Here is a 26,663-nt window from a genome sequence, read left to right as displayed (position 1 = left end):
GAGTCTATGAGAATAGCAATCTAATGATTGCTTGTTATAGTTTCCTATGGGAACTACAAAAAGTAAAAAAAACAAAAAAAAAAAAACATGAGCATTCAAATCACCCCCTTTCCCCAAAATAAAAATAAAAGAACTAAAAAAAATAGACATATTATGGGTATCACCACATATGAACATGCCCATAGTATAAAAATATCTTCCGTAAACGGCGAAACGGAAACAGCGTCATAATAGCTTTGGGTCTCTTTATTTTCTGCAAAAAAGTGTGATCAAAAAGTCATACACATCCCAGAATGGTATCAATAAAAAGTACAGATCGACCCGCAAAAAATGAGCCCCCACACAGCTCCATACACATAACAAAACAGATTGTTTTACAACTTTTTTGTTATTTTATCACTATCAAAATGCAGGAAAAACTATACATATAGGCCCCTTTCACACGGGCGTTGCGGGAAAAGGTGCTGGTGCGTTGCAGGAATATGCGCAATTTTTCCGCGCGAGTGCAAAACATTGTAATGCGTTTTGCACGCGCGTGAGAAAAATCGGCATGTTTGGTACCCAAACCCAAACTTCTTCACAGAAGTTCGGGCTTGGGAGCGGTGTTCTGTAGATTGTATTATTTCCCCTTATAACATGCTTATAAGCGAAAATAATAGCATTATGAATACAGAATGCATAGTACAATAGCGCTGGAGCGGTTAAAAAAATAATAATTTAACTCACCTTAATATACTTGATCGCGCAGCCCAGCTTCTCTTCTGTCTTCTTCTTTGCTGTGTGCAGGAAAAGGACCTGTGGTGACGTCACTCCGGTCATCACATGGTCCGTCACATGATCTTTTACCATAGTAATGGATCATGTGATGACTAGAGTGACGTCACCACAGGTCCTTTTCCTGCACACAGCAAAGAAGAAGACAGAAGAGAAGCCGGGCTGCGCGAACAAGTGGATTAAGGTGAGTTAAATTATTATTATTATTTTTTTAACCCCTCCAGCGCTATTGTACTATGCATTCTGTATTCATAATGCTATTATTTTCCCTTATAACCATGTTATAAGGGAAAATAATAATGATCGGGCTCCATCCCGATCGTCTCCTAGCAACCGTGCGTGAAAATCGCACCGCATCCGCACTTGCTTGCGGATGCTTGCGATTTTCACGCAACCCCATTCATTTCTATGGGGCCTGCGTTACGTGACAAAACGCACAAAGAGGAGTATGCTGCGATTTTCACGCAACGCACAAGTGATGCGTTAAAATCACCGCTCATTTGCACAGCCCCATAGAAATGAATGGGTCAGGATTCAGTGCGGGTACAATGCGTTCAACTCACGCATCGCATCCGCGCGGAATACTCGCCCGTGTGAAAGGGGCCATAAGGTGTCGCCGGATTCGTACTGACCTGTAGAATTAAAGTAACTGGTCAGTATTATCGCATATCAAAGTTCGTAAATGAAAAACCCGTAAAACTGTGGTGGAATTGCTTTTTTTTCTTCCAATTTCACCCCATATGGAATTTTTTTCCCGCTTCCCACTACATCATATGCAATATTAAATGATGGCGTTGAAAAGTAAAACTTGTCTCGTAAAAGACAAGCCCTCATACAGTTATGTGAACGGACAAATAAAAAAAGTTATGGCTCTGGGAAGGCATGGAGCGTAAAATGAAAATGCAAAAACAAAAAACCTCCGGGGTAAAAGGGGTTAAGATAGCATCAGGGGTGTAGGGGAAGCAGGAGAAGTGGCTACTTTGGGGCCCGGACTCAGAAGAGGCCCACCCATGAGGAAGACCGAAAGATTTTATTGTCAGGGTCCCCTCAACATTATTATAGAATGACATTATGTACAGTGACAGGACATACAATATATACGTGTTGGAAACAGATGGAGTGGCTGCCGGTGACTGTTCAAAGAGTGTGCTTTAATCCAAAGAACAACCAAGCTTTGTCCCTCAACTCTCATGACAGCACTCAAGGAGCCGGCCAGGACAGGAAACCTGTGGAGATTAAAAAAGTTCACCCCCCCCCCCCCCCATCACATCTCAGTTCACGTTTTGCTTTAGTAATGCTTGTTCCTCTTGAAGATCTTTTCACATCTGGGGCTGAGGACAGGCTAAGTCTACTTACTGGAGAGGACCTATTCCATTGAGGCATGTCTCTTCTTGAGCCTTGGCATTTCTCTACACTTCAGGATTGTGCCCAATAGAATTTCCAGCATCAGACAACTGAATCCGGATGTCAGAGACAGGGGAGTATGGTTGTGGGGACCCGTCTACGGCTACTTTCGCATATGCGTTTTGGCATTCAGGTTTTGAGATCCAGCAGAGGATCTCAAAATGGTTCAGTTTGGTCCCCATGCATTCTGATTGGAAAGAGATCTGTTAAGGATGCCTTCCGTTCCGTCAGCATTCCGCTTTGTGACTGTAGTCTGCGGTTTCTTGTTCGGTCATCGAAATGGAACAAACCGCATTCATCACTAAAAACAATGTAAAAAGACGGATCCGTCTTTTTAGGATCCTAAAAAAAAACAGGTCCGTCACCCATTGACTCTTAATGTAATTAGGGACGGATCCGGTTTGTTCCGTTTCGATTTCACACAACCGCATCCTAACTGAACGGATGCATACTGATGTGCAATCAAAACAGAGCTGTTTTGGTCAGGTTTTGAAGTCCAGCAGAGTAAACCAAAACGCATTTGTGAAGGTATTCTAAGGCTACTTTCACACTAGAGTTTTGGTTTCCATTTGTGATATCCGTTCAGGGCTCTCACAAGCGGTCCAAAACAGATCAGTTTTGCCCTTAATGCATTCTGAAAGGATAAGGATCCGCTTAGAATGCGGTAGTTTGGCTCCGTTCCGCCTCCATTCCGCATTGGAGGCGGACACCAAAACGCTGCTCGCTGACGAAACTGAGCCAAACGGATTTGTCCTGACACACAACGTATCCATTTTCACTGACACAATCTGGCACAATAGAAAACGGATCCGTCCCCCATTGGCTATGTTAAAGATAATACAAACGGATCCGTTCTAAACGGATGCAGATGTTTGTATTATCTGAACGGATCCGTCTGTGCATATCCATGACGGATCCGCACCAAACGCGAGTATGAAAGTAGTCTAAGTTCACCAGATCCTTCAACATAGTATTTGACTTGTTGGATGTTGCACTTGTATGAGGGTGAGATCTAGATTATTTGCTCATTCCTATTTGTATTTGCTGTTTATGTACTTTCAGGTGCTAAAATAGCCGAAAAATATGACACTAAGACACGTAACAAAGAGTGTGGTGTTTAAAGAGAACCTGGCACCACAATCCCATTGCAATCTGCAGGCAGAATGTTTACTGCAGGAGGAGCTGAGCAGATTGATATTTAGTTTTTTTGGGGGGAAAAATCTCTGCTTTTTCTGACTTCAGCTGTAATCGGGGAGGTGTGATCAGTGATTGACAGCACTGTCAGTCTCTATTAGCTATACTTGGGGGAGAACTTAGGTTCAGAAAGAACAGATTTGCTGAATCTTTTCCTGTATAACTACTGTATATATCAATCTGCTCAGCTCCTCCTGCACTATAACATTTTGCCTGCAGATTATATAGCATTTTGTGTTGATTCATCCTCTTTAATAAGTGGCCTTAACCTCTTCCTAGTTGAGACCATTGTGTCAGCACCACTTGGATAAAATTTTGGCCAAAGAATCACCTGTCTTAATTAAGAGCATTTACAAGATGGGTAGCAAGACTTAGATCCCCTCCGTAGACCTGGAAGATGAACACATGCCTATCCATGCATCCTCACAAAGGTTTTTAAGATACGGTAAGTATTGTGGCTAGGCTGTTCCCTGTTCCACTCTCTCAGGCCTAGGTTGGAACAGAAACTGAAGAAGTTGCTTTCTAGCCATCTCAGGAGATCTTTTCCAAAAGGCACGTCTTCCTCGGATCGTCTCTTTCCACTGTTCTCTCGTACAAAAACATATTTTGTTGGACTAGGGAGGAAAATGTGGTCAGTTCAATACCCTTTCATACTAATGCCAGTCTGTGGGGTGAGGTGCACATTCACATTCAAGCTTGTGGCAGAATCTCTGGGACAGAAAGACATGTCAGGCCTCTTCGAAGTTCAAAGACCTGGTAGCCAGGTAGTCAAGTCAGTGCTAGAAGAGGCATGTCTGCTGTGCCCTAATAGACAGGTAACACATTCCTTCAGTGTACCTATTTATCATGAGAAGGAACTGCACCTTAGATGGGTTCTTCTCTCTAACCCCCCAGATTATCCCACAGCACAGATGTTCTATGCCCCCTCCTCCAATTTGGCTGATTCTCTGATGCTTAAAAAGGTAAGGAATGAAAAGACATCAGTAATATTAATTGCACCCCAGTGGACCAAGAGGGCTTGGTTCTCATTGTTACAGTCCATCAATGGAACCAAAGTGGCAGCCTTCCTTTAAGAACTCTTATACATGTGTCCCATCTACATCTCTCAGCTGGATTTTAAGAGGGCAATCCCGTTTAGCTTAGTAGTAAAAGGAAGTTATCTCAGAAATGTATCTCAAAGTTTAGGGAACAATTTCTAAGTCATGATCAAAATCTTTTTCAGGCCCAGGCATTCCCTTTATCTTAGATTTCTTAGAAGCAGGTCTTGATAGACAGTTTAAACTCTGAAGGGTCAGGTTGCAGAACTCACTTCCTTCTTTGATGTTATTATTCTTGGGTAAAGAGGTTTGTTAATGCCTCTTCCAGTTTGTGTCCTGATCACTTTTGCCTCCAAGGTACCTTAAAGAGGACCTTTCACCACTCCTGACATGCCTGTTTAATAGCTTCATGTATTCCCAAGGTGATAACAATTCCAGAGCATCTATTCTTATGTCTGTATGTTGTGCCATTCCTTCATTATTTCTACTAGAAGTTATGTCTGTGAAGGTTCTCATTTATCCAGGTCATGGTATATCTGTAAAGACTAAATCAAGGCAACTGGACGTACTGTAGATTTCTTGAAAATGTTTCACTCGTTCTTCCAACGAGCTTTCTCAATTCTGAGTGACTGTACAAGAATTCTCTGGGAATAAATATGTAACTGAATCAACATCTGGTAATTATACCCAGCATGGGGCCAGAGGTCATTATACCCAGCATGGTTATCCCATATGTAGCTGGGGTGTCTGAGAAACTCAAAAGGATTTTATATAAACATCACATTCCTGTTTGCTTTAAACCCAGCAACACACTGAGGCAACAACTGGTTCACCCCAAAGACCCAACGTCTAAACACAAGATGGACAACATTGTGTACGCAGTCCAGTGCAATGAGGAATGCTCAGAACTGTATATCGGCGAAACAAAACAACAACTACATCAGCGTATGGCTCAGCATAGAAGAGCCAAAACCTCTGGTCAAGATTCAGCCGTGTACTTACATCTAAAAGAAACGGGTCACACCTTTGAAGACAGTCAAGTACGTGTTTTGGATAAGGAGGCCGATTGGTACAAATGAGGTATGAAGGAGGCCATCTACGTAAAAATGGAGAAGCCAAGCTTGAATAGACACCTTTTTCTGGGAAGTCTTTATCACCTACTGACTCCAATTAGGATAATGGCTTCATCACCTGTGACCCCATGCTGAGTATAATGACCTCTGACCCCATGCTGCGTATAATTACCAGATGTGGATTCAGTTACATATTTGTTCCCAGAGAATTTTTGTACAATCACTCAGAATTTAGAAAGCTCGTTGGAAGAATGAGTGAAACGTTTTCAAGAAATCTACAGTACGTCCAGTTGCCTTGATTTATTCTTTACAGATATACTAGAAGTTATGAATGAATTGCTAGCAGTCTGCAGTAAGGGTACATAGGGGAGGTAACCAGTTGGGGAAGGGGGGTGTACCTGCACAGTCTAAAAAGGGCAGCACTGATTGGCTATAGTGAGTCTGTACAAGTACACCCCCCCCCCAACTGGTTACCTCCCCTCTGTACCCTTACTGCAGACTGCTAGCAATTTAATCATAACTTCTAGCAGGAATAATAAAGGAATGGCACAGCAAAGAGCCATAAGTCTATATGCTCTAGATTTGGTATTACATGGGGAATGCATGTAGCTATTAAAAGAAGTATGTCAGGAGAGGTGAAAGGTCCTACAATGTCTTCAATCCCATTTAAGCCTATGACAATGTTATTAGACCTCTTTCTCATTCTTTTTTCTTAAAAACTGTCAGATTTTCCTTCTGTCCTAATTCGGAAGAGAGGTTCCACAGTTCGGAGGTTAGGAAGCGTCCTACTTGTGACTTGGAGTAGAGGAAGGTTGAACGTTTTTTATTTCAGTTTCACAAAGTTTGTAAAGTCTCCTCAGGGTCCACTGCTAGACAGATTAAACAAATCGTTCACTTAGCATATAATGCTCTGTCCCTAGATACTCCTAGGAAGGTTAGGAAGTAAAACACTTTTATCAGGCTGTGGCTACATATAAATTGTAAAAACTTTGTAAATCTTTTCCTGTTCCTGACTTGCAGACTGTATTATAGTCATAGCGGAATTCATTTTGCTGGCTTCAGAGCTGAAATCTCTCAGCATCCCTCTGCTACCTCAGTGTTGGCAAATACGTTTCTTTTGTGATATATAGTATCTATCTATCACAATCGTCTTCACACCCTTTGACTTTTTATAAAATACACATGAAGGTTTCGACTGCCAGACTGTGAGAAACAATATTCTCTGGTCTGATGAAACCAAAATTTAACTTCTTGTCCTCAATTCTCAGCGTCATGTTTGGAGGAAACCAAACACTGCCCAATACCATCCTTACAGTGCAGCATGGTGGTGGCAGCATCCTGCTGTGGGGGTGTTCCTCAGCGGCTGAGACAGGGAGACTGGTCAGTGTTAAGGTAAAGCTGAATAGAGCAAAGTACAGAGATATCCTTACTGAAAACCTAATCCAGAGTGCTCTGGACATTAGACTGGGCTGAAGGTTCACCTCCCAACAAGATAATAACCCTAAGCACACGGCCAAGACAACAAAGGAGTGGCTTAGGGACAACTCTGAATGAGTGGCACAGCCAGAGCCCTGAATTGAACTCAATCGAAAATCTCTGTAGGGACCTGAAAATGGCTGTCCACCGACGGTCCCCATCCAACCTGACAGAGCTCGAGAGGATAACCGCCAGATCTAGGTGTGCAAATCTAGTGGCATCATACCCAAGAAGACTGAAGGCTGCAATCACTGCCAAAGGTGCTTCAACGAAACATTCTGTTTTCAATTTGTCATTATCGGATATTGAATGTAGAATGGTGGGGAGATTTTTTTTATTTTAGCACAATGATGCAGCATAACAAAATGTGAAAAAAGTGAAAGTGTCTAGAGACTTTCCAAATCCATTCTATCTATCTGTCGGAAATCCCAGAACTCGGAAGTTCTGGTAGTAAACAGTGGTGTGAAAAAAGGTACTGCATATCATTTATTAGACTATATGAGGCAGTTTTACAATGCAGTTTAAATTTGACCTACTAATGACCTATCCTCAGGGACCCCAGCCAATCAGCTGTTTGAGGAGACATGGCGCTCCTATTAGCGCTGCTGCCTCCTCACAGCGCCGTCCATTGTATAGGGGCTGTGTTTGGTATTGCAGCCCAGGGTCATTAACCTGAATGGGGCTGAGCTGCACCAATGAACGTGACGTCACTGGCCTAGGGTAAGCTGCGAGAATGCTGGGGCGCTCACAAGAGGACAGCGGCCATCTCAAACAGCTGATTCTCCGGGGTCCCAGGTGTCGGACCCCCAACGATGACATACTGATAACCCATCCTGAGGGTAGGTCATCAGTATAAAATAGAAAATAGAAAAATAGGTCATTTTCTGATGATGCAAGTAGAACCAGGCGGATCGACCAGCCCGATGCAGTAACCCCATATCCACAGAATATCTCCCCTTTATATGTGATAATGTTAAAATAAAGTGCAGAAATAATAAGAAATGTATCATTTCAGATACGTGGCAACATGAATTCCGTAATTCATCATATGTTTACCCTGTGCTGCATGTAATGGGTCCTGACACCGCTAACCATTATGCAAGCAAATGAGCTGTCATGGGTTTTCTTCCATGCTGAGCCGAAGACACAATCACAGATGCTCAGCACATAGATGGAGCTCTTCAAATCAAAATCATTATATATATATTTTTCTGACTTTCTAGTTATTTGTGCAAGGAAAATATATTATTGGCACAAGGCGACAGAATGTTTTGTAAAAAAAATAGACCTTGGTTAATAAACTGCTAAATCTGAAATACAGAGCGGTGTATGATGAGAAGAGAATTTGTCACTGAAACTATACAATATGAGAATAATAATATAATGGCGACCAAATAGAATTCGATATGTGTATGTGTAAGGGTACTTTCACACTAGCGTTTTTGTTTTCCAGTATTGAGTTCCGTCACAGGAGCTCAATACCGGAAAAAAACTGATCAGTTTTATCCTAATGCATTCGGAATGGAGAGCAATCCGTTCAGGATGCATCAGTTCAGTCCCTCTTACGTTTTTTGGACAGAGAAAATACAGCAGCATGCTGCAGTTTTTCTCTCCGGCCAAAAATACTGATCACTTGCCAGAATGCCGGATTAATTTTCATTGACGTGTATAATTGCCAGATCCGGCATTAAGTGTTGCGGCAAAACGGATGCGCAGACCTTTAAAAATGCAACAAAAAAAAAAACTGCCTGCCGGAATCCTCTGCCGCAAGTGTGAAAATACCCTTAGAGCAAAATCCTCCCAATTGTATTGAGCACACTAGATCTCGAGATAAATTGTTATTTCAATCATATTTGTAAAATTAGCTTTAATATATTTTTTAAACATCTTAACCTCCACTTGTGTGCTTCTTCTATAATAATGCTGCCTATATGAATGGACCCTAAAAGTGGTTTTCCAGAACTATTGTATACACTAAGGACATCTATATATCTTCAGGATAAGCAATCATTTTCAAACTGGTGGAGATGCGACTCCTGGCACCCCCATTGATGAAGGGGTTAGGGTGCTCCAACAAGCGTCCCCTCCCCTTCATTGTATAGCAGACACAGGGCCATAGACATGGCAGCGAATGCCCTCTGCAGCTGTCAGCAGTTCAGGTTCATTCACATGAAAGGGACTGAGCTGCAATACCAAGCACAGCCACTGCCAAATTGATGGTGCTGTGTCTAGTGTCATGCCAAAGAGGCGCCTTCAGTCAGCTGATCACGATAGTGAAGGAAGTCGGAACCCCACTAAGCTGATATTGATCTGCTTTTCTAACGGGCTGTTCACATCAAGTTTTTTGGCAGCTGAATTTGGTGAGGATTCTGAGCAAAAATCCACCTGTCAATGTTTTTAGTTTGAGGCTGCGCTGCTGTTCACACACCTGTGGTTTGTTGCCAAAACCACGTCAAGAAAAGACATATCCCGTCTTGGCACAGACGCAGCCAAAAAAAGGGCGGCCTCCCATTGCAAACAATGGGACGTCGTTTCCGCATCCCCGCTTGGCCGTTTCTGGTGCGCAATCCATGTGAAAAATAACTGAACTAATTACTTATAAATTAATTAATTCGAAATGTATGATAGTATGCAGTAAACTCCTAAGCTCCCCCTACTGGTGGCTGTAGGCATCCAAAATGTTGTTTTATTGAATGTCTATGCAAGGGGTTTGGAGCTTTGCAACAGAAAAACAAATTAATTAGCACAGAGTTTGAACCTAATTAGATTAAAAGAAGAAATGTGTTCAAAGGTGGAAACTTACTTTAGGGGTACATGGCACTAGAGAAAGGGGTGAATATGAGCTGATTTTTTATTTTAGGCAATTGGGTGGTTTCTCTGAGATTTTGAATTATCTTGGACAACCCCTTTGAAACCCCAAATGTATATACCGTTAGGATATGTTCACGCAGCATTTTTTCCATGTGGACTTAAGCGTGTATTCCACACTGAATCTGCATGGAATTCGCTTCCAAAATCGCCTCCCATTGTTTTTAATGGGAAACCCGCACCATACTTTATACAATGCAGAAATTTCCACGCACAGTGTATTCCCTTCTTAGCACAGTTTCTACATGGGCACAGGAGCGGTTGTCCACATGCAGATTAGATTAGCCTCCTGAAGGGGGCTAATCTGCATTCGGATCCACAGCATGGTAAACTACAAATCCTCTGCAGAAATCCAAGAAAACTGAGGGTAATCCAATGCATATATGAGAAAAAGTTGTGTGACTAAAATATGGAAACCCTAAACATCACAGATTTAGTCCGCCACTGATTCACACCTAAAGGCTTTATTTTGAACTTTCTTTAGTCAGTCTACATTTTACACCATTTACTTTACACTTTCTCTAGTTGGAAGCAGATTGTAATAAGTTATGTAGCAGCGTTTTGTGAGGGATGAATATTTTAATGAAATGATCAAATTGTGTAATTGTAACGCATAAAAATCACACTTCTCATACTCTTCCAGAAGATCACACCCAAGGTGTGAGACTGAGATTCCTAAAATGGGACATTTTCTGTATTAAAGAGGACCTGTAACTTCTCCGTACATGCCTGTTTTAGTAACTACTTGCATTCCTCAGTGGCATCTACAGTGGTATTGTTGTAGAAATATTAATAGTTGTGATCCGTTGTCCAATGTCTTTGTGTAAGGAAAGGTAAAAATCTCAACCAGTCAGCCAAAGGTGTTTTCATGTTAAGTTCTGCTGAGCATCCGCCCCGCACTGCTCAGTCTGTTCACTTTTATTTACTCACAAAAGGTGTAAAAGGGGCTGGCCCATAACAAGGATGCAGGAAGTGATGACATACAGGAAGTGATGACATACAGGAAGTGATGACATAGGAAGACAAGAATACCCTAGCCAACAAACACATGTATACAATAATCTACCATTACCACTGGAGTTAATTTTATCCAGCCTTGCTCAGTGATCAATGCCAGATAAAGTTACTATGATCCTCATGCATGTTTATTTACAGAACAACGTCATTATCTCCAGCGGCTGATCAGGCGCACTAGAGACAACAAACGCATGTTCCTTTCATTATATTGTTCTCTTAACAAATGCATCCACGCCAAACCAATAAATCCGCGTCTTGCGCGGGGGCCCTAGCCGGTGTCCATACATCAGCCAGCAAAACACTGCTCTGAACACATCAGTCTCCCCCGGCCCACAGCCCAGTGCTTAGCACATGGACCATTCACTGACGGAGACCTCTGCGCCCAGCAGCTGTGACAGGACATACACAGGAAGATATCCACTCCAATGGTTTACCCTGACACTGAGAGATATGATGACAATACACAATATATTAAATACACATCCTAATAAAATTTCCACAACAGTATGCAAAAGTTTGGCCACCCCTGGAAAAAAATACTGTTACTGTGAACAGTTAAGCAAGTTGAAGATGAAATAATCTCCAGAAGACATAAAGTTAAAGATGACCTTTCATTGGTTTATATGTTAGAAACTGGTATGTTTAAGTGGCCCCTACAGATGCCAGCACTCTTTTTTTTTTCTAAAATACCCCTCCGTTCCGGCACTGTGTCATACGCAGTTTTTTTTGTGCCTAGTATGTTAATTTCTCTATAGGGAGGAGGAGACAGCCCCGTTTCTCAATGGGCGTCTCCATCTCCCTAGCTGTGGCGCGGTTCAATCGCAGCGGAGAGCATCACAGCCAAGGAGAAGGTGAGCTGTTTCTTCTTCTTTGTTGTGACGTTCTCCGTTGCGATTGGACCGTTGCGATTGTTTTTAATGGGAAACCCGCACCATACTTTATACAATGCAGAAATTTCCATGCACAGTGTATTCCCTTCTTAGCACAATTTCTACATGGGCACTGGAGCGGTTGTCCACACGCAGATTAGATTAGCCTCCTGAAGGGGGCTAATCTGCATTCGGATCCACAGCATGGTTTGCTTTAGGCCCTTTTCCTTTTTTGTTATTTTGAAAATGTAAAAGATGAAAATAAAAATAGTTTTTGCTTAAAATAGAAAATAAATGTGTTATCTTTAACTTTATGCCTTTTGGAGGTAATTTCATCTTCAGCTTGCTGAACTGTTCACAGTAACAATAATTTTGACCAGGAGGGCCCAAACTTTTGCATGCCACTGTATGCTTATGACTATGCTGTGTCCAAATGGCTTCCCTGTGCTGAGATTGGGGAAGCTGTTCATTGGTGGTAATAGGCTGGAGCCTGTACGAGGCTAATAGGCCTATTACAGGTATATTCCAATGAAGACCTGCAGGGGGCAATGCTGCAATAAAATATACTGAATGTATCATATACTACTGTATTAAATGTATTAAATCCCCTAGTTTTTCAAAATATAAAAAAAACCTTCCCCATAATAAAAATAAATAACAAAAGAATAAAGATCATATGAACTGCCGCATCTCTAAATGCCCAAACTAATAAAATATAAACGTCATGGGTAAAGGTCATACTTAAAGATCCAAATCGTGTAGACATTTACGCTGTATGTGTCACCGCCAGAACTCTGAGAAGCTCTGACAGACGTTCTTCAGTACCTCCTGCTTGAGGTTCTTTTGTTTTGTCATCTCGTTTCCCTCTCTCAGCTGTCATCTAGTTGCACTGATTGTATCCCTTTATATCCCCTCCCATACTGCATCACTTTGCGGTTTATACAACTTCCTGGATTGTGTTCACTGCTAGATGCTGCAACTGCTGGTTCCGTAGATAAGTATGTTCCTTTATTTGTGTTTTCCTGTTGGCTTGATCCTAGGTGACCCTGACTCCCTCCGTATTAAGTGTAGGGAGCCGGTGGTCGTGTCCCCTCACTATTATAGGGTTTTCAGGTGTCACACAGTCTAGGTACGAGGGCATGCAATTATCTATCATAAAGATCTTTGCATGGGCTGAGCAGTCAGGGAGAGCTCTAGGGCTTTTATAGGGCTCACCCTTATGTTCCTTAGTTTGGGATCAAGTCAGTCGGATCTTTATTTGTGTCTTCTAGTTTTCTGCAACACCATCCGTGACAGTATGTCTGTACTGTGTCATATGGATTTTTTAATGCTTTCTAAAGAATACATTACTTTTTATTAGAAGCTGGATATTTATTTTGTTGCGGATTAAAATATAAACTTTTTTATCCCATACGATTAATGCTGTAATGGGGGAAAAAAAATCTAAATTACCGATTAGCAGCTTTTTTCAGCGCTGCACATCCCCCAAAAAATGTAACTAAAAGTGATTGAAAAATTATACATACTCCAAAACGGTATCAACAACAAATGAGCCGTCACACAGCTCCGTAGATGAAAATATAGAAAAGCTATGGGGGTCAGAATATGGAGATAAAAAGAAAAAAAAAATTTCCAAAGTTTTTATTTTTATCAGTCTTAAAACAGAAGAAAAACTACATGTGTGGTATCGCTGTAATCTTACTGACGTTGAATATTAAGGGAACAGGTCAGTTTTACGGCCTACAGAATGTAGTAAAAATGAAACCCATAAAACTGTGGCATTTTGTTTCCAAAACTTTTTTCCAGCTTCCCACTACATCATATGCAATATTAAATAGTGACATTAGAAATTGCAACTTGTTCCGCAAATAATGCCCCCTAAAATCTATGTGAAAGGAAAAATATAAAAGTAACAGCTCTGTGAAGGCAGGGAGTCAAAAATAGAAAATCGCCATGTCCTCAAGGGGTTAAAATATGATAAAAATGAAAATTTTACATTAATTTCACAATTTGTAATTGGCTGCTGATGCTACCTATAGAGCAGCAGTGGGGAATGTTATCTCCCTGCCCTAGTCACTACTACTAAATATTGAATTGCCTTCTATGTGAAGATTTATGTGAATCTTATGTTTTATGGGTACAAGAGCTCTGCACAAAAGGAAATACTGTATATATGCAAAGTCCCTCTTTACATCTATTGCCCCTCTTTTCAGTCTGATTAAGGGCTCGTGCACCCGACCGTTGTTTTTGTCTGCATCTGATCTGCATTTTTTCTGGGTCGGATGCGGACCCAGTCACTTCAATGGGGCCGCAAAAGATGTGGACATCACACCATGTGCTGTCCGCATTCGTATGTGTATTCCGCATCCCTGCAAAAAAAATAGAACATGTCTTATTATTGTCCGTATTACGTTCTATATAGTGGCGAACGTTCAGTTCCGCAATATGCGTAACGCACACGACTGGCATCTCTGTTTTGCGGATCTGCAATTTGCAGACCGCAAAAACAGCTACGGCCATGTGCATATGAGCCCTAATAGATTTCCATTTTCTCTCTACCCTATAATCTAACCTACCTGAACAACTGTATAATATCAGGCTACAATACTATGGGGTGTTGAAGTCATGCACGGTACGGACGAGCTGGTAAATGTCAGCCCATTATCTGTGATACCATCTCACAGATCCGCACAGGATTTCATTAGAAAATCATTTTCTGTTACTGCTGAGCTCGCATTCTGCAATATTGTCTCAGAACCAGCCGGCATTTCCCATCATAAACTGTTACTGAATTTCATTACAGAATAATTGGTCCTGTTTTTCCGTTTCCTTTATGTAAGGCCCTGTTCACACCTTACGTAGATATTTTTTTCCTGGCTGGTACAGATTGTGTAACTGATACATGTTTTACTTATAAAAGGGTTTAATACTGATGACCTACCCTCAGGTCATTAGTATCTGATCGGTGAGGGTCCGACTCCTGGCAGCTTTTTACATTGTACAGCGGCTGTGGTTGGTATTGCAGGTCAGTTCATTCACTGCGTCTAATGAACATGACATCACTGGCCTAGGAAGAGGCAGCGACACTCACCAGTTTCTTCACACAGCTGATCGGCGGGGGTGACAAAAGTTGGACCGTCACCAATCGGATATTGATGACCTATCCTGAGAATCGGTCATCAGTAAAAGGACTAATGTACACGAACATATTTTTTGTCCATGACTGTGTCCCATTTTTTTCGCGGACCGCTAAACAAAAAAGGCCGTGTGCATGAGCAGTAAGGGTGCACTCAAACGCTGCCAATTTTGTTGCTTAAATTTCCGCAACTGAAAATCACTTCCATTCAGCTGAATAGAGCTTACAGAAATCCATGTTCTTCGATGAATGGAACTGATTCTCAGTCATTAGAATATCTGCAATAAAATTTGCAGCTTGTGAGTGCACCCTTAAACGGCATCTGTCAGCAGTTTTGTACCTATGGCACTGGCTGACCTGTTACATGTGCACTTGGCAGCTGAAGACATCTGTGTTGGTCCCATGTTAATATGTGCCCACATTGCTGAGAAAAATGAGATTTTTATATAGGCAAATGTATCTCTAGGAGCAACAAGGGCGTTGCCATTACACCTACAGGCTCTGCTCTGTCTGCAACTGCTGCGCCCTCTGCACTTTGACAGGACTAGGCATTGAAAACATCATCACTTCTAGATGCTCATTTGCATATATTAAAACTTAATTTTTCTCAGCAATGCGCGCACATATGTACATGGGACCAACACAGATGTCTTCAGCTGCCAAGTGCACATGTAACAGGTCAGCCAGTGTCATAGGGACAAAACTGCTGACAGATGCCCTTTAAATACTCAGAAAAGCCCTTTAATCTCATGTACATTTGGCATAAGTAGGCTACTTGATGGCTGAAACACTGCCAAGTACAGGAGCAGAACAACAAAAAATATCAAAAGCGTCATAGCCAAAAAATGACGGTGACAACAGCGCTTGGCAGACTACACTGACTATAATGGGATCTGCTGGGTTTCTGTTTAAAAACTCAGCATTTTACCAAATAAAATTTTAAGGATTACTGCTGTATGTGTACTGTAGACATGTGGGGTTTAAGCATGGTGCCTGCCCAGAAGCTGAGCAGGTGCCATAGCCACGGGGTCCCTGCTGTTTTACACAGCAGAGACAAAGTCCATGATTGGTTGAATTGTGACCACGGCACCTGAGCGGTGAAACCATGTGAGTGCTGCACTCCCGGGCCTGAATGGCTCCCTCGTGCCAAGATCGAGGGAGCCTTTTGGCTGCTCTGTCAGGCCTTCTGAACAATCCAAGGCCTACCACAGTGATGTTTCTGTGGACCCATTGGCTCGGCTATCTCCAGCAGTCTCATAGAAGTGAACGGAGCAGTGGCTGCACGCTCCATTCTTTTCTACGAGATTTCCAAAAGGAGTCAAACGTGCTCGTTTTGCTCTTTTCGGAACTTCCATAAAAATGAATGGAGGGCTTACTGCGCATGCGTGGTGCGCTCTTCTTCACTTTCTAGGGCCTGTTGTGGAGATAGGTAAAGGTCCCAGAGGTGGGGCCCACACCTGACTTCCTAGTGATATGCCATCAAAGTTTGAGATCACACAACCCCTTTAAAGTCTTTAAAAAATGTCAATTACCCCCTTTTCTACATATTAAAAATAAACAATAAAAAGTACAGATCATTGGCATTGCTGGCTGCGTCCACAAATGCCCGAACTGTTAAAATGATTATAATACCATAATGGAAAAAAATAATTAAGTGGCCAAGAAGCAGTTTTTTCGTCTCTTCACCTCCCAATACAAATTTAATTTAAAGTAACTAAAAAGTCATACACACTTCAAAATACTATCAGATCACCCTGCAATAAATGAGCCCTCAAACAGCTTCGTAGACATAAATATAAAAATTTATGGCGGTTGTAATATGGCGATGCAAAGACAAAGATCAGTTTTTCTCTTTTTTTTTTTATTTAACCACTTGCCTACCTCCACACGACTTTATACGTCGTTGCAGTAGGCGCCTATCTGGAACCCGACGTATAAAATCGTTGGGTTACATCGCAATCTGCCGGCGGCCTATGCCGCTGCAGATTGCTGTGACCTCATTGTCATTAGACGGCTGCGGTAACATGGAGAAGTGCTGTAACCAGCTGGAGCGGTCTGGCTGTGATAGATGCTTGCAGCACCCCGCTGCAAGCATCTATCACAGTGTAAGGCTTCGTTCACATTCACAAAAGTCCTGTATGCACACCTTTTGTCTCCGCTTAAAAATCATCTTCTGAGCGGAAACATAACGGACCCCATTATAGTCTATGGGGTCCTAAGGGCTCAGTTTGGCGTCAGTTATGTGCTTTTCCGTCCTTTCCGTTCTCCTGCTCGTAAACGAAGCAGGAGAACGGAAAGGCTGAACGGTGATGGGAACGAAGCCTAAAATGTAAAAGCCATCAGGGAGCGCTTTTTGTTATGTAAAAGCGCCACCTGCTGGCTGTAAATCTAACTGTCAGCCTGGGGGCTGGGAATTAACCTATTCCTGCCTCGACTGTGGCAGGAAGGGGTTAATTCACTTAAAAATTAAATAAATAAAACGTAAACAATTAGTAACGAAAAATAAATTTATATAAAGAGCAATACAGAAAATTTAAAAAGTTATAGCAATAGTTACTAGTATTAGCAGTAGTATAGCAGACTACGTTCACACCCATATAAACATCCCGCCCCTTTTTCGTTCATAAAAAACAATAAAATAAAAAATATATTTATTATATTTATATATTTATTAGTTTTAGCTGTGATATAGTGGAATTTGTGTGTGTAAAATATACAAACATACACACATTTTTTATTTTAAAAATCTAGGTATTCGTTTCAGGCTACTTTCACACTAGCATTAAAGTTTTCCAGTATTGAGTTCCGTCATAGGAGCGCAATACCGGAAAAAAACGCTTCAGTTTTGTCCTCATTCATTGTCAATAGGGACAAAACTGAACTGAACAGAACGGAATGCTAAAAAATGCATTCCGTTCCGTTTAGTTGCGTTCCCAGACCGGAGAGCAAACCGCAACATGTTGTAGTTTGCTTTCTGTCCTAGGGATGCGGATCAAAAGGGATCTGTCATGACCCCCAATGCAAGTCAATGGGGACGGATCCTTTTTCTCTGCTACAATAGAAAACAAATCCGTCCCCCATTGACTTTCAATGAAGTTGACAACGGATCTGTTTTGGCAATGTAAAAAATATGTTAAAGATAATACAACTGGATCCGTTCAAATGGATGCAGATGGTTGTATTATCAGTAACGGAAGCGTTTTTGGCTGGACCCTGCCGGATCCAGCAAAAAATCTAGTGTGAAAGTAGCCTTAGCTATATTTTGTATAACATTTTTATTTTATTTTTTCTGTGTAAAATATACAAACACATATTTTTTTCATTTGTCATTTTTTTTAAAAAAAACAAACAAAAAACCTTCCAAAAGTCACTTTGAAGGGGCATGTAATGTTTTGGTGCTGTACAATATTTTTCTGGCAGTACGGTGCCATAGAACAAGCAATAATAAAATAGTCTTCTAAAATCCAAAATGGGCTCCAGTCTTTTGAAGTCTTGCGGTGGGCTCAGCCAGTAGATAAATTGCATAAATAGCATCTATTTTCAGGGTACAAGCGTACGGTAATGGTTTTAGAAATATTTTGTCTTGAAACCTTTTGTAATAGAAAAAATAAGAAAGGAAAAATATAGTTTTTTTCATAATTTTCACAGTTTTCCTTAAATATTTAAAAATATATATATTATATCCATCATCTAATGGCACAAAAGAAAGGTCTAAAGTGTCCAGTGAAAAATAATATCAAATACATGTAGGCTGGCTCAGAAATTAATCAGTTATTTGCAGTTAGATAGGCCCACTGCTACAACTGAAAAATTGGCCTGGTAATGAAGCGGGATAAACACTCCGGTAATTATTCTGTTAAGTATTAAAACACAGGAAAAACTATAAAAATATGGCATTGCGGTAATCATACTGACCTTTAGAATTGGAATGCTGTAAAAACAAAACCCATAAAACTGTTCCAGAATTTTGACCCTATTTGGATTTTTTCCCCAGATTCCCACTACATCGTATGCAATATAAGAGGATGCCATTAGAAAGTCCAACTTGTCCCACCAAGCCCTCATACAGCTATGTGAATGGAAAAATGAATAAGTTATGGCTTTGGGAAGGCAGAGAGTAAAGAACACAAATGCTTGGTCTTTAAAGGGGTTTTGAAAGAATGGGGGGGGGGGGGGGTCCATTTGTCTGGACATGTAAAGGAAAGATGACTTACCTGCTTCCTTGCACTGGCTTCCCCGCTCTTTTTCCTATTGGCCTGCGATGCTCCACTGGGCTCCCTTGATGTCAACATCTGGTTTGACATTGCCGCAGCCAATCACGGACCGCGGAGGTGACTGGCTCCCCTTACGAGATGACAAATGGTCACATGACACAAGGGGATCCAGTCTCCTCTGCGACTAGTGTTTGGCTGCGGCACGGCAATGTGAAACCAGATGTTTACATCGAGGCAGCCCAGTGGAGCATCGTGCCAGGAGGAGAAGGAGGGGGGAGCCAGTGCCGGGAGGCAGGTAAGTAATCTTTCCATTACAGACAGATCTAGTAAAGTTAGGGGTTTGATCGCATTGACTGTATAATAGGATAACAACATCCCATTATTAAAAATGTTGCTCTGTTTTGACTTCTGCAGTTGCATTCTTGCATTACAATACATAGCAAGCTGCAGGTTGCCATTCTGAGCTACATTAGATGAGCTCCCTGAAGGATCAGTCTCCAGCTTCTCCTGTGTTTTACTGAACTATCCTTGAAACTAAATATTGATTAGCTCAAAGGCGACTAACTTTCAATGTGAAATTAAATGTCTTTGTTTTGTTGTCTTCTTCAAAAGTATGATCTTACTGTGTGTTGTGACCTTACTTGTGTCAATGTCCTTCCTGCAGGGAACACGTGTGAAATCACACTGGCAACCTAAAGAACAAACAAGTCAAATGACATATGAGTTCAGTGACCACCCTGCAGACTGGAAGAAGACTTCATCCATGGCCTTGAGGAATGCAGCTAGAGCGGTAGACTCTGAACAGGAACTGAGACAGGAAGGCACGAGATCCATCTGCTTACTGGAGCAGAAAAGAAAGGTTGTCTCGTCCAACATTGATGTCCCACAAGCAAGGTATGAATTAAGCTGGAGCCTATACTAGTAGATTTTACATAGTATATATATATAAATACACTTACCATAACGTTAAAGGGAACCTGTCACCGGGATTTTGTGTATAGAGCTGAGGACATGGGTTGCTAGATGGCCGCTAGCACATCCGCAATATCCAGTCCCCATAGTTCTGTGTGCTTTTATTGTGTCAAAAAACCGATTTGATACATATGCAAATTAACCTGAGATGAGTCCTGTATGTGAGATGAGTCAGGGATAGGACTCATCTCAGGTTAATTTGCATATGTATCAAATCGGTTTTTTGACACAATAAAGGCACACAGAGCTATGGGGACTGGATATTGCGGATATGCTAGCGGCCATCTAGCAACCCATGTCCTCAGCTCTATACCCCAAATCCTGGTGACAGGTTCCCTTTAAAACCACTTGCCTAGCAGGTCTCTTTGTAGATCCCCGTCATGATGCCAAAACAGCTTTGATGCTGTCCGGGAATGGACTCTCCAACATCTCTGGTGGCGTCCTGTGTTATCTGACACTGAGACATTAGTTGTGAGGTTTGGCCTCCATGGATCGGGCTTGTTTTACCCACACATCCCACAGATGCTCAGATTGAGGTCTTGGGAAGTTGGAGGCCAAGTCAACAGCTTGAATTTTCCGTCATGTTCCCCAAACCATTCCTGAACATTTTTCACAGTGTGGCAGGGCACATTATCTTGCTGAAAGACACTACTGCCATTAGGTAATACTGCTGCCATTAAGAGGGGTGTACTTGGTTTGTACAATGCATAGGTAGTATATGTCATAGTAACATCCATATGAATGCCAGGACACAAGGTTTCCCACCAGAACATTGCCCAGAGCATCACGCTGCCTCCGCTTGATTGTCTTCTTCCCACGGTGCATCCTGGTGCCATCTCTTCTCCAGGTAAGCAAAGCACACACCTGGCCGTCCATATGATATAAAAGAAAATGTGATCCTTAACACCAGGCCAACTTCTTCTATTGCTCCATGGTTCAGTTATAATGCTCACATGCACATTGTAGGCCTTTCAGTAGAGGACAGGGGTCAGCATGAGCACTCTAAACGTTCTGCACTGAAACCTCATATACAACAAGCTGTGATGCAATGTGTGTTCTGACATTTTTCTGTGATAGCTAGTAGAATATTTAAAGCTTTTTTGGTGCTACAGATAAACTAGCCTTCACTCTCCACTCTCACCAGTGAGCTTTGGGTGCCCATGGCCCTGTTGCTGGTTCAGCAGTTGTCCTACCTTGGAGCACTTTTGGTAGGCACTAATCACTGCATACCGGGAACACCATACAAGATCTGCCATTTTTTTATATGCTCTGACCAGTTGTTTAGTTGTCACAATTTGGACCGTTTTTACAGACGCTCAGATCCTTACTCTTGCCTATCCTTACTAAGCGGCATTACAAAAGCTCTGCTCATCTCCTTTTGCTGGAGTGCTTTATCATGAACTCTTGCAGCATAATACTCCCACATGAAGTATTTCATCCCGATTTCACAACGAGATTCTAGTGAAACTGCTTGTATTATATGGCTGGTAACAATATAATGCACATCTCAGTAGCTAGACCCTTTTTTGATAACGCCCTAATGCCCTTTCCCTTCAAAAAGAGGTTCTTCAGCTGCTTCCTTCAATTAGATATTAAGCTTTGGACTCTGAGGGGACAGCTAATGTTTTTAAACAGGGTTTTCTAGGAGAAAAATATTGATAATCTGTCCTTCGGATAGATCATCAGTATTGATTGGTGGGTTTCTAGCTCCTAGCACCACCACAGAACTGCTGTTTAAATAGCGCTCAGGGCTCTGGTCTCTTCCTAGGCCTGTGATGTCACGTTTATTGGTCACATGGCCTATGTGCAGCTCAGTCTCATTCAAGTGAATAGGACTAGGCTGCCATACTAAGCACCGCCAACATAGAATGTACGGCACTGTGTTTGGTATGCTATGAGGAGGCAGCAGTGCCTACAGAAGTGCCGAGGCCTCTTCAAACAGTGGCGGTGATGGAATCAGGAACCCCACCAATCAGATGGCTGATTCGCTATTTTTGGTCACTTTACATTTCAAAAAATTTGAATAAATAGTGATCAAAAAGTCATACACAGCCCGTAATAGTATCAATGAAAAATACAGCTAGCCCTGCAAAACATGACTCCTTAGACATAAATGTGCTATAGCTATGATCATACTGACCTGCAGAATGACATTAACAGGTCAGATTTACAGCATATAGTACCCTGTATGTGAAACCTATAAAACCATAGCAGAATTGTATTTTTTTTCCAATTCCACATGATTTAGGATTTTTATTTTTACAGCTTCCCACTATATGGTATGGAGTAGTAAATGTCATCAAAAAGTACAACTTGTCCAGCAAAAAAGAATCCCTTAAGAATGATTAAGTAAAATAATGTTATGGCTCCCTGGAGGGATGGAGTAAAAAGACGAAAACGAAACCGAAAATTGTCAGGAATGGGTTAATTTAATTTCCTCTAAAATTTGATCCTTTTTTTTTAAACTCGTTTTATTGAAAAAAGAGTAACAAGGCACATCAGTGGTACAGTTGCATAGAGAGGATACCAAAACATAGTACAGATCTGGTCACATGGAAAGACAGTGATTATACATACACAATCAATCAAATGAAGAGAGGGTGCATCATTTCAGGGCTTACACATCAGAGATACAATAAACCGAGTAGGGCAAAACAGAAAAAAAAAAAAAAAAAGAGAATTTATATCGATCCTATCCAGGACCAATAGAGACTGCAGACCCCATTGAGGTTGTTAAGTGTGAGTCACTCCATAAACCCCACACTTTCTGGAACTTATCTGGACACTTTCTATTAACAAATATCACTTTCTCAAAGGGAATCACCTGGTTAACCAACCTTTTCCATATCCCCAAAGTCGGGAAATCATCCGCCATCCATTTGAGGGCAATAACCTTACGGGCCAAGAACAGGGTTTCACTTAAGAATATCTTGTTATAATGAGTCCAGCCATCATTGTCTAGGATACCCAACAGACACACCTTGGGACATAGCGGAACAGGACCTAGGCCCAGTGATGAAAGCACTCCCGGTACTGCCTGCCAATATGACTTAATGTGAACGCAGTCCCACATCATATGCCAGAAGTCCGCATTATTATGAAAACACCTCAAACAGTTGGAATGGGGAAGTCTCCCCATCCTGTGCAATCTAGTGGGGGTTAAGTAGCTGCGATGTAACATAAATAACTGGATCAACCTATTATTGATTGAGGGAGATACCCTAGTTACCGCCTCTAACGCCTCTGACCAATCCTCCGCCGAGAGAAGCGGGATATTCCCTTTCCACCTCGCCTCAGCGAGTATAGGTTGCGCGGACATGTGATTCTCTAGGAGATGGGTGTAGAGCACAGATACTACGCCCCGGGGTCCCTGAGACTTAATAACTCCTATGAGGGGGTAAGAAGAGATGGCCCTGTTTCTATCTCTAAATTGTTCTTGCAGAGCATGCCTAATCTGTAGGTATTTAAAGAATTGGGTGCGTGCTAAACCATATTGCTCTTGGATTTGAGAGAATGAGCGTAGGACGCCTCCACTATACAAATCCCGCAAAGCTATAATACCGGCCTCTGCCCAAGCATGCGTACCCACAATCCCTTGCAGATGGGGGAATAAAGGGTTATCCCACAAAGGTATGGTGTCGGCCCAGTCTTGATACTGCCTCAATTTAGCATCCCTCCAGACTTGTTGTGCCAACCTGTGTATCGGTAATAACCGTCTCGACAAGGAGCTAGCCTTCTCCAGCACTGGCCACAAGTTAGATATGTCCAGGTGCTGCTGCAGGTAATATTCCATATTTTGCAAGGGCTTCCCATTGACCCACCCAGCCAAGAACCTTAGCTGTCCTGCCAGAAAGTACAAATGGAAGTTCGGCAGCGACGCCCCCCCCCCCCCCCTCCTGTGCTCTGGGCCTCTGTAATGTATTCAAGGCGAGTTTGTGCCTGGCTCTGCCTCATATGAACTGAGTCATTGAGGAATGGAGCCGGTCCAATAGATTCCGTGGTATAGGGGTGCACGCATGTCCAAAATATACAGCCCTTTAGGCAACAAGACCATTTTGATCAGATTAATCCTGCCCATAACAGACAGCGGGAGGGTTTTCCACACCTTGAACTTCTCAGTGAATATGGCCTCCAGGGGGGCAACATTCCTGGAGTAAGAGTCACCTGGCACTCTGGTAATGATAATCCCTAGATATTTAAAGTGGTCCACTACCCTAAGGTTATGATGAACTGCAGGCCAATCGGAACGCCATAAAGGCATCAGGGCAGACTTAGCCCAATTAATGTGCAACCCAGAGAAATGGCTGAATTGCTCTATAATCGTGATCGCCCGAGGTAAGGAGGTATCCATATCACTCATATACAGTATAAGGTCGTCTGCATACAGGACCCACTCTGTCCTCTCTCCCCCCCAAACCAACCCCCTTAATGTTGAGTCAAGGCGGATACGCAAGGCCAGGTGTTCAATGGCAATTGCAAATAAAAGGGGAGAGAGAGGACATCCCTGCCTCGTACCCCTCTGCAGTGGGAAGCATGGGGAGGCCGTGCCATTGACCAAGATACTAGCTCTCGGATTATTGTATAATATCCGAATCCATTGTAAGAACTTAGGACCGAAACCAAATCTCCCCAACACCCTCAGCAGGTACGGCCACTCCAGCGAATCGAAGGCCTTGGCTGTATCTAGCGAGGCCATCGCCCACTGTCTCCCCTGGCAGGCTCCAATTTGGGCTATGATTTGCGCTCTGCGGATATTGCTAGAAGTAGACCTCCCTGGTATGAACCCAGTTTGATCGCAGTGGATTATGCTAGATACCACTTTGTTCAACCTATTGGCCAAGATCTTTGTCAGAATTTTGTAATCCAGATTCAGCAAAGATATCGGCCGATAGGAAGCACAGTCCGTCGGCTCCTTGTCCGGTTTGAGAATCACCACTATGGATGCTTCATATAGAGAGTCCGGAAGTTTACCAAGACGCCACGCTTCCTTTAACATCTCTCTCAGTTGAGGACCAAGGATGTCAACATACCTGGAGTATACCTCCAGAGGCAGCCCGTCAGGGCCAGGAGACTTCCCATTTGCCAAACCAGCAATTGCGGCTTGTATCTCCTCCAGAGTTATGTCCTCCTCCAGTAGGTTGCTGTCTTCCATTGAGAGTGATGGACAAGATATCTCATCCAGGTAATGCTCAAGTTCGGTCTCAGAGTAAGACACTCGTGATTGATATAACTCACGATAGAAGTCAGCAAAACACGCCACTATGTCTGTCACAGAGTCTTTGATCACTCCATCCAGAGCCTGGATACGTAAAACCGGTGGTGCAGAGGTGTTTCTATGCACTATTTGAGCCAGAAGTCTTCCCGCCTTATTTCCTACCTCAAAGGCCTGCTGCTTATAAAAAAATAGCCTGCGATTACTCTTTTCATGCAGATGTACTAAGTACATCCTGCCTTTCAACAGCCAATCCTGCCTATGCGTCTCCGAAGGGTCTGACAGGAACCTAGCTTCAGCTTCCCTAACGCAGGCATTGAGGGAGTCCTCTTGTTTCCTAGTATCCCTCTTGATAAAAGAAATCGATGATTTAAGACATCCCCTCAAATATGCCTTCATTGTTTCCCATAGAAGGAGGGCATTCGTTTCAGCATCATGCACTCCCAGGAAAACCTGCAATTGATCCGGTATCCTATCCTGCTCCTTCAATAGGGTCAACCAAAATGGGTGAATTCTCATTTTCAAACGGGAAGTCATTCCCTGTGCAACATTAAACTGCGCGATCAGGGGCGCATGATCAGACACATTTTGAGGGCCATAAAAAACGTCAGACAACTCCAAGTAAGCATCAGGGGAACCGAACATGTAGTCTATTCTGGAAAAAGCTCCCTGGGAAGGAGTAAAACAGGAGTATTCTACTAGGTCTGGATGTTTCTCCCTCCAGAAGTCCAGCCAGCCCACCTCTCCAGCCCAAGCCGCCAGCAAAGTAGGGGGGCTACGAGCCGGCGAGGCCGGGGAAGCATGGAAGCGGTCCTTCCGTGAATCCATGACCATATTAATGTCCCCCACACACAAAAGTTTTGCATGCGGAAATTGAGCTGCAAACAGGAGTGCAGTCTGTAGAATGGTTAGGTCAGCTGGAGGGGGACAGTAAACGCTCAGGATCACAAACGGATCGCCATTCACATGCGCATAAGCAAACACATATCTACCCTCCGTGTCGCTCACAGTCGTGTGTAGCTCCCATCTGACAGAACGGTTGATTAACAAAGACACGCCCCTGGAGTGAGAGGTACCATATGAATGATAAGCGCATTGAACCCACGGTTTCCGCAGCCTAGCGTCAGTATCAGGTGTCAAGTGGGTCTCCTGAAGACTAAGTATGTGAGGAGCATATCGACGGACATGTGTAAAAACAGACAACCTCTTACCCGCATCCCCAAGCCCTCTCACGTTCCAGGACATTAAATTCAAGGCGGCCATAGCATCCGCACCTCACATAGCAACACGGATCCACACTCCTGCTGCAAAGTCGAATAGTCTCCTCCCACCACTTCACTAATCGCACCCTCTTTCCTAATTGTACTAAATGGTGTACCACTTAATGCCCAAACTAAGTATACAAACATAAGGCAAA

At 42.6% G+C, this 26,663-nt stretch overlaps 1 protein-coding gene across 1 annotated transcript in view; it reads left to right on the top strand.

Moving 5' to 3' along the window:
- Positions 1-19,200: 19,200 nt before the first annotated feature.
- Positions 19,201-26,663, top strand: part of ZNF704 (zinc finger protein 704) — an 85,891-nt gene continuing 78,428 nt past the window's right edge. Inside the window, exons 1-2 of the mRNA XM_044295379.1 lie at positions 19,201-19,357; positions 19,806-19,956. Coding sequence (XP_044151314.1) covers positions 19,201-19,357; positions 19,806-19,956 — 308 coding nt within the window. The remainder of the gene's footprint in view (positions 19,358-19,805; positions 19,957-26,663) is intronic.

This window comes from Bufo gargarizans, chromosome 5 (assembly GCF_014858855.1).
Source record: "Bufo gargarizans isolate SCDJY-AF-19 chromosome 5, ASM1485885v1, whole genome shotgun sequence".
Lineage (NCBI taxonomy): Eukaryota > Metazoa > Chordata > Amphibia > Anura > Bufonidae > Bufo > Bufo gargarizans.
This window is presented reverse-complemented; position numbering and strand designations above follow the sequence as displayed.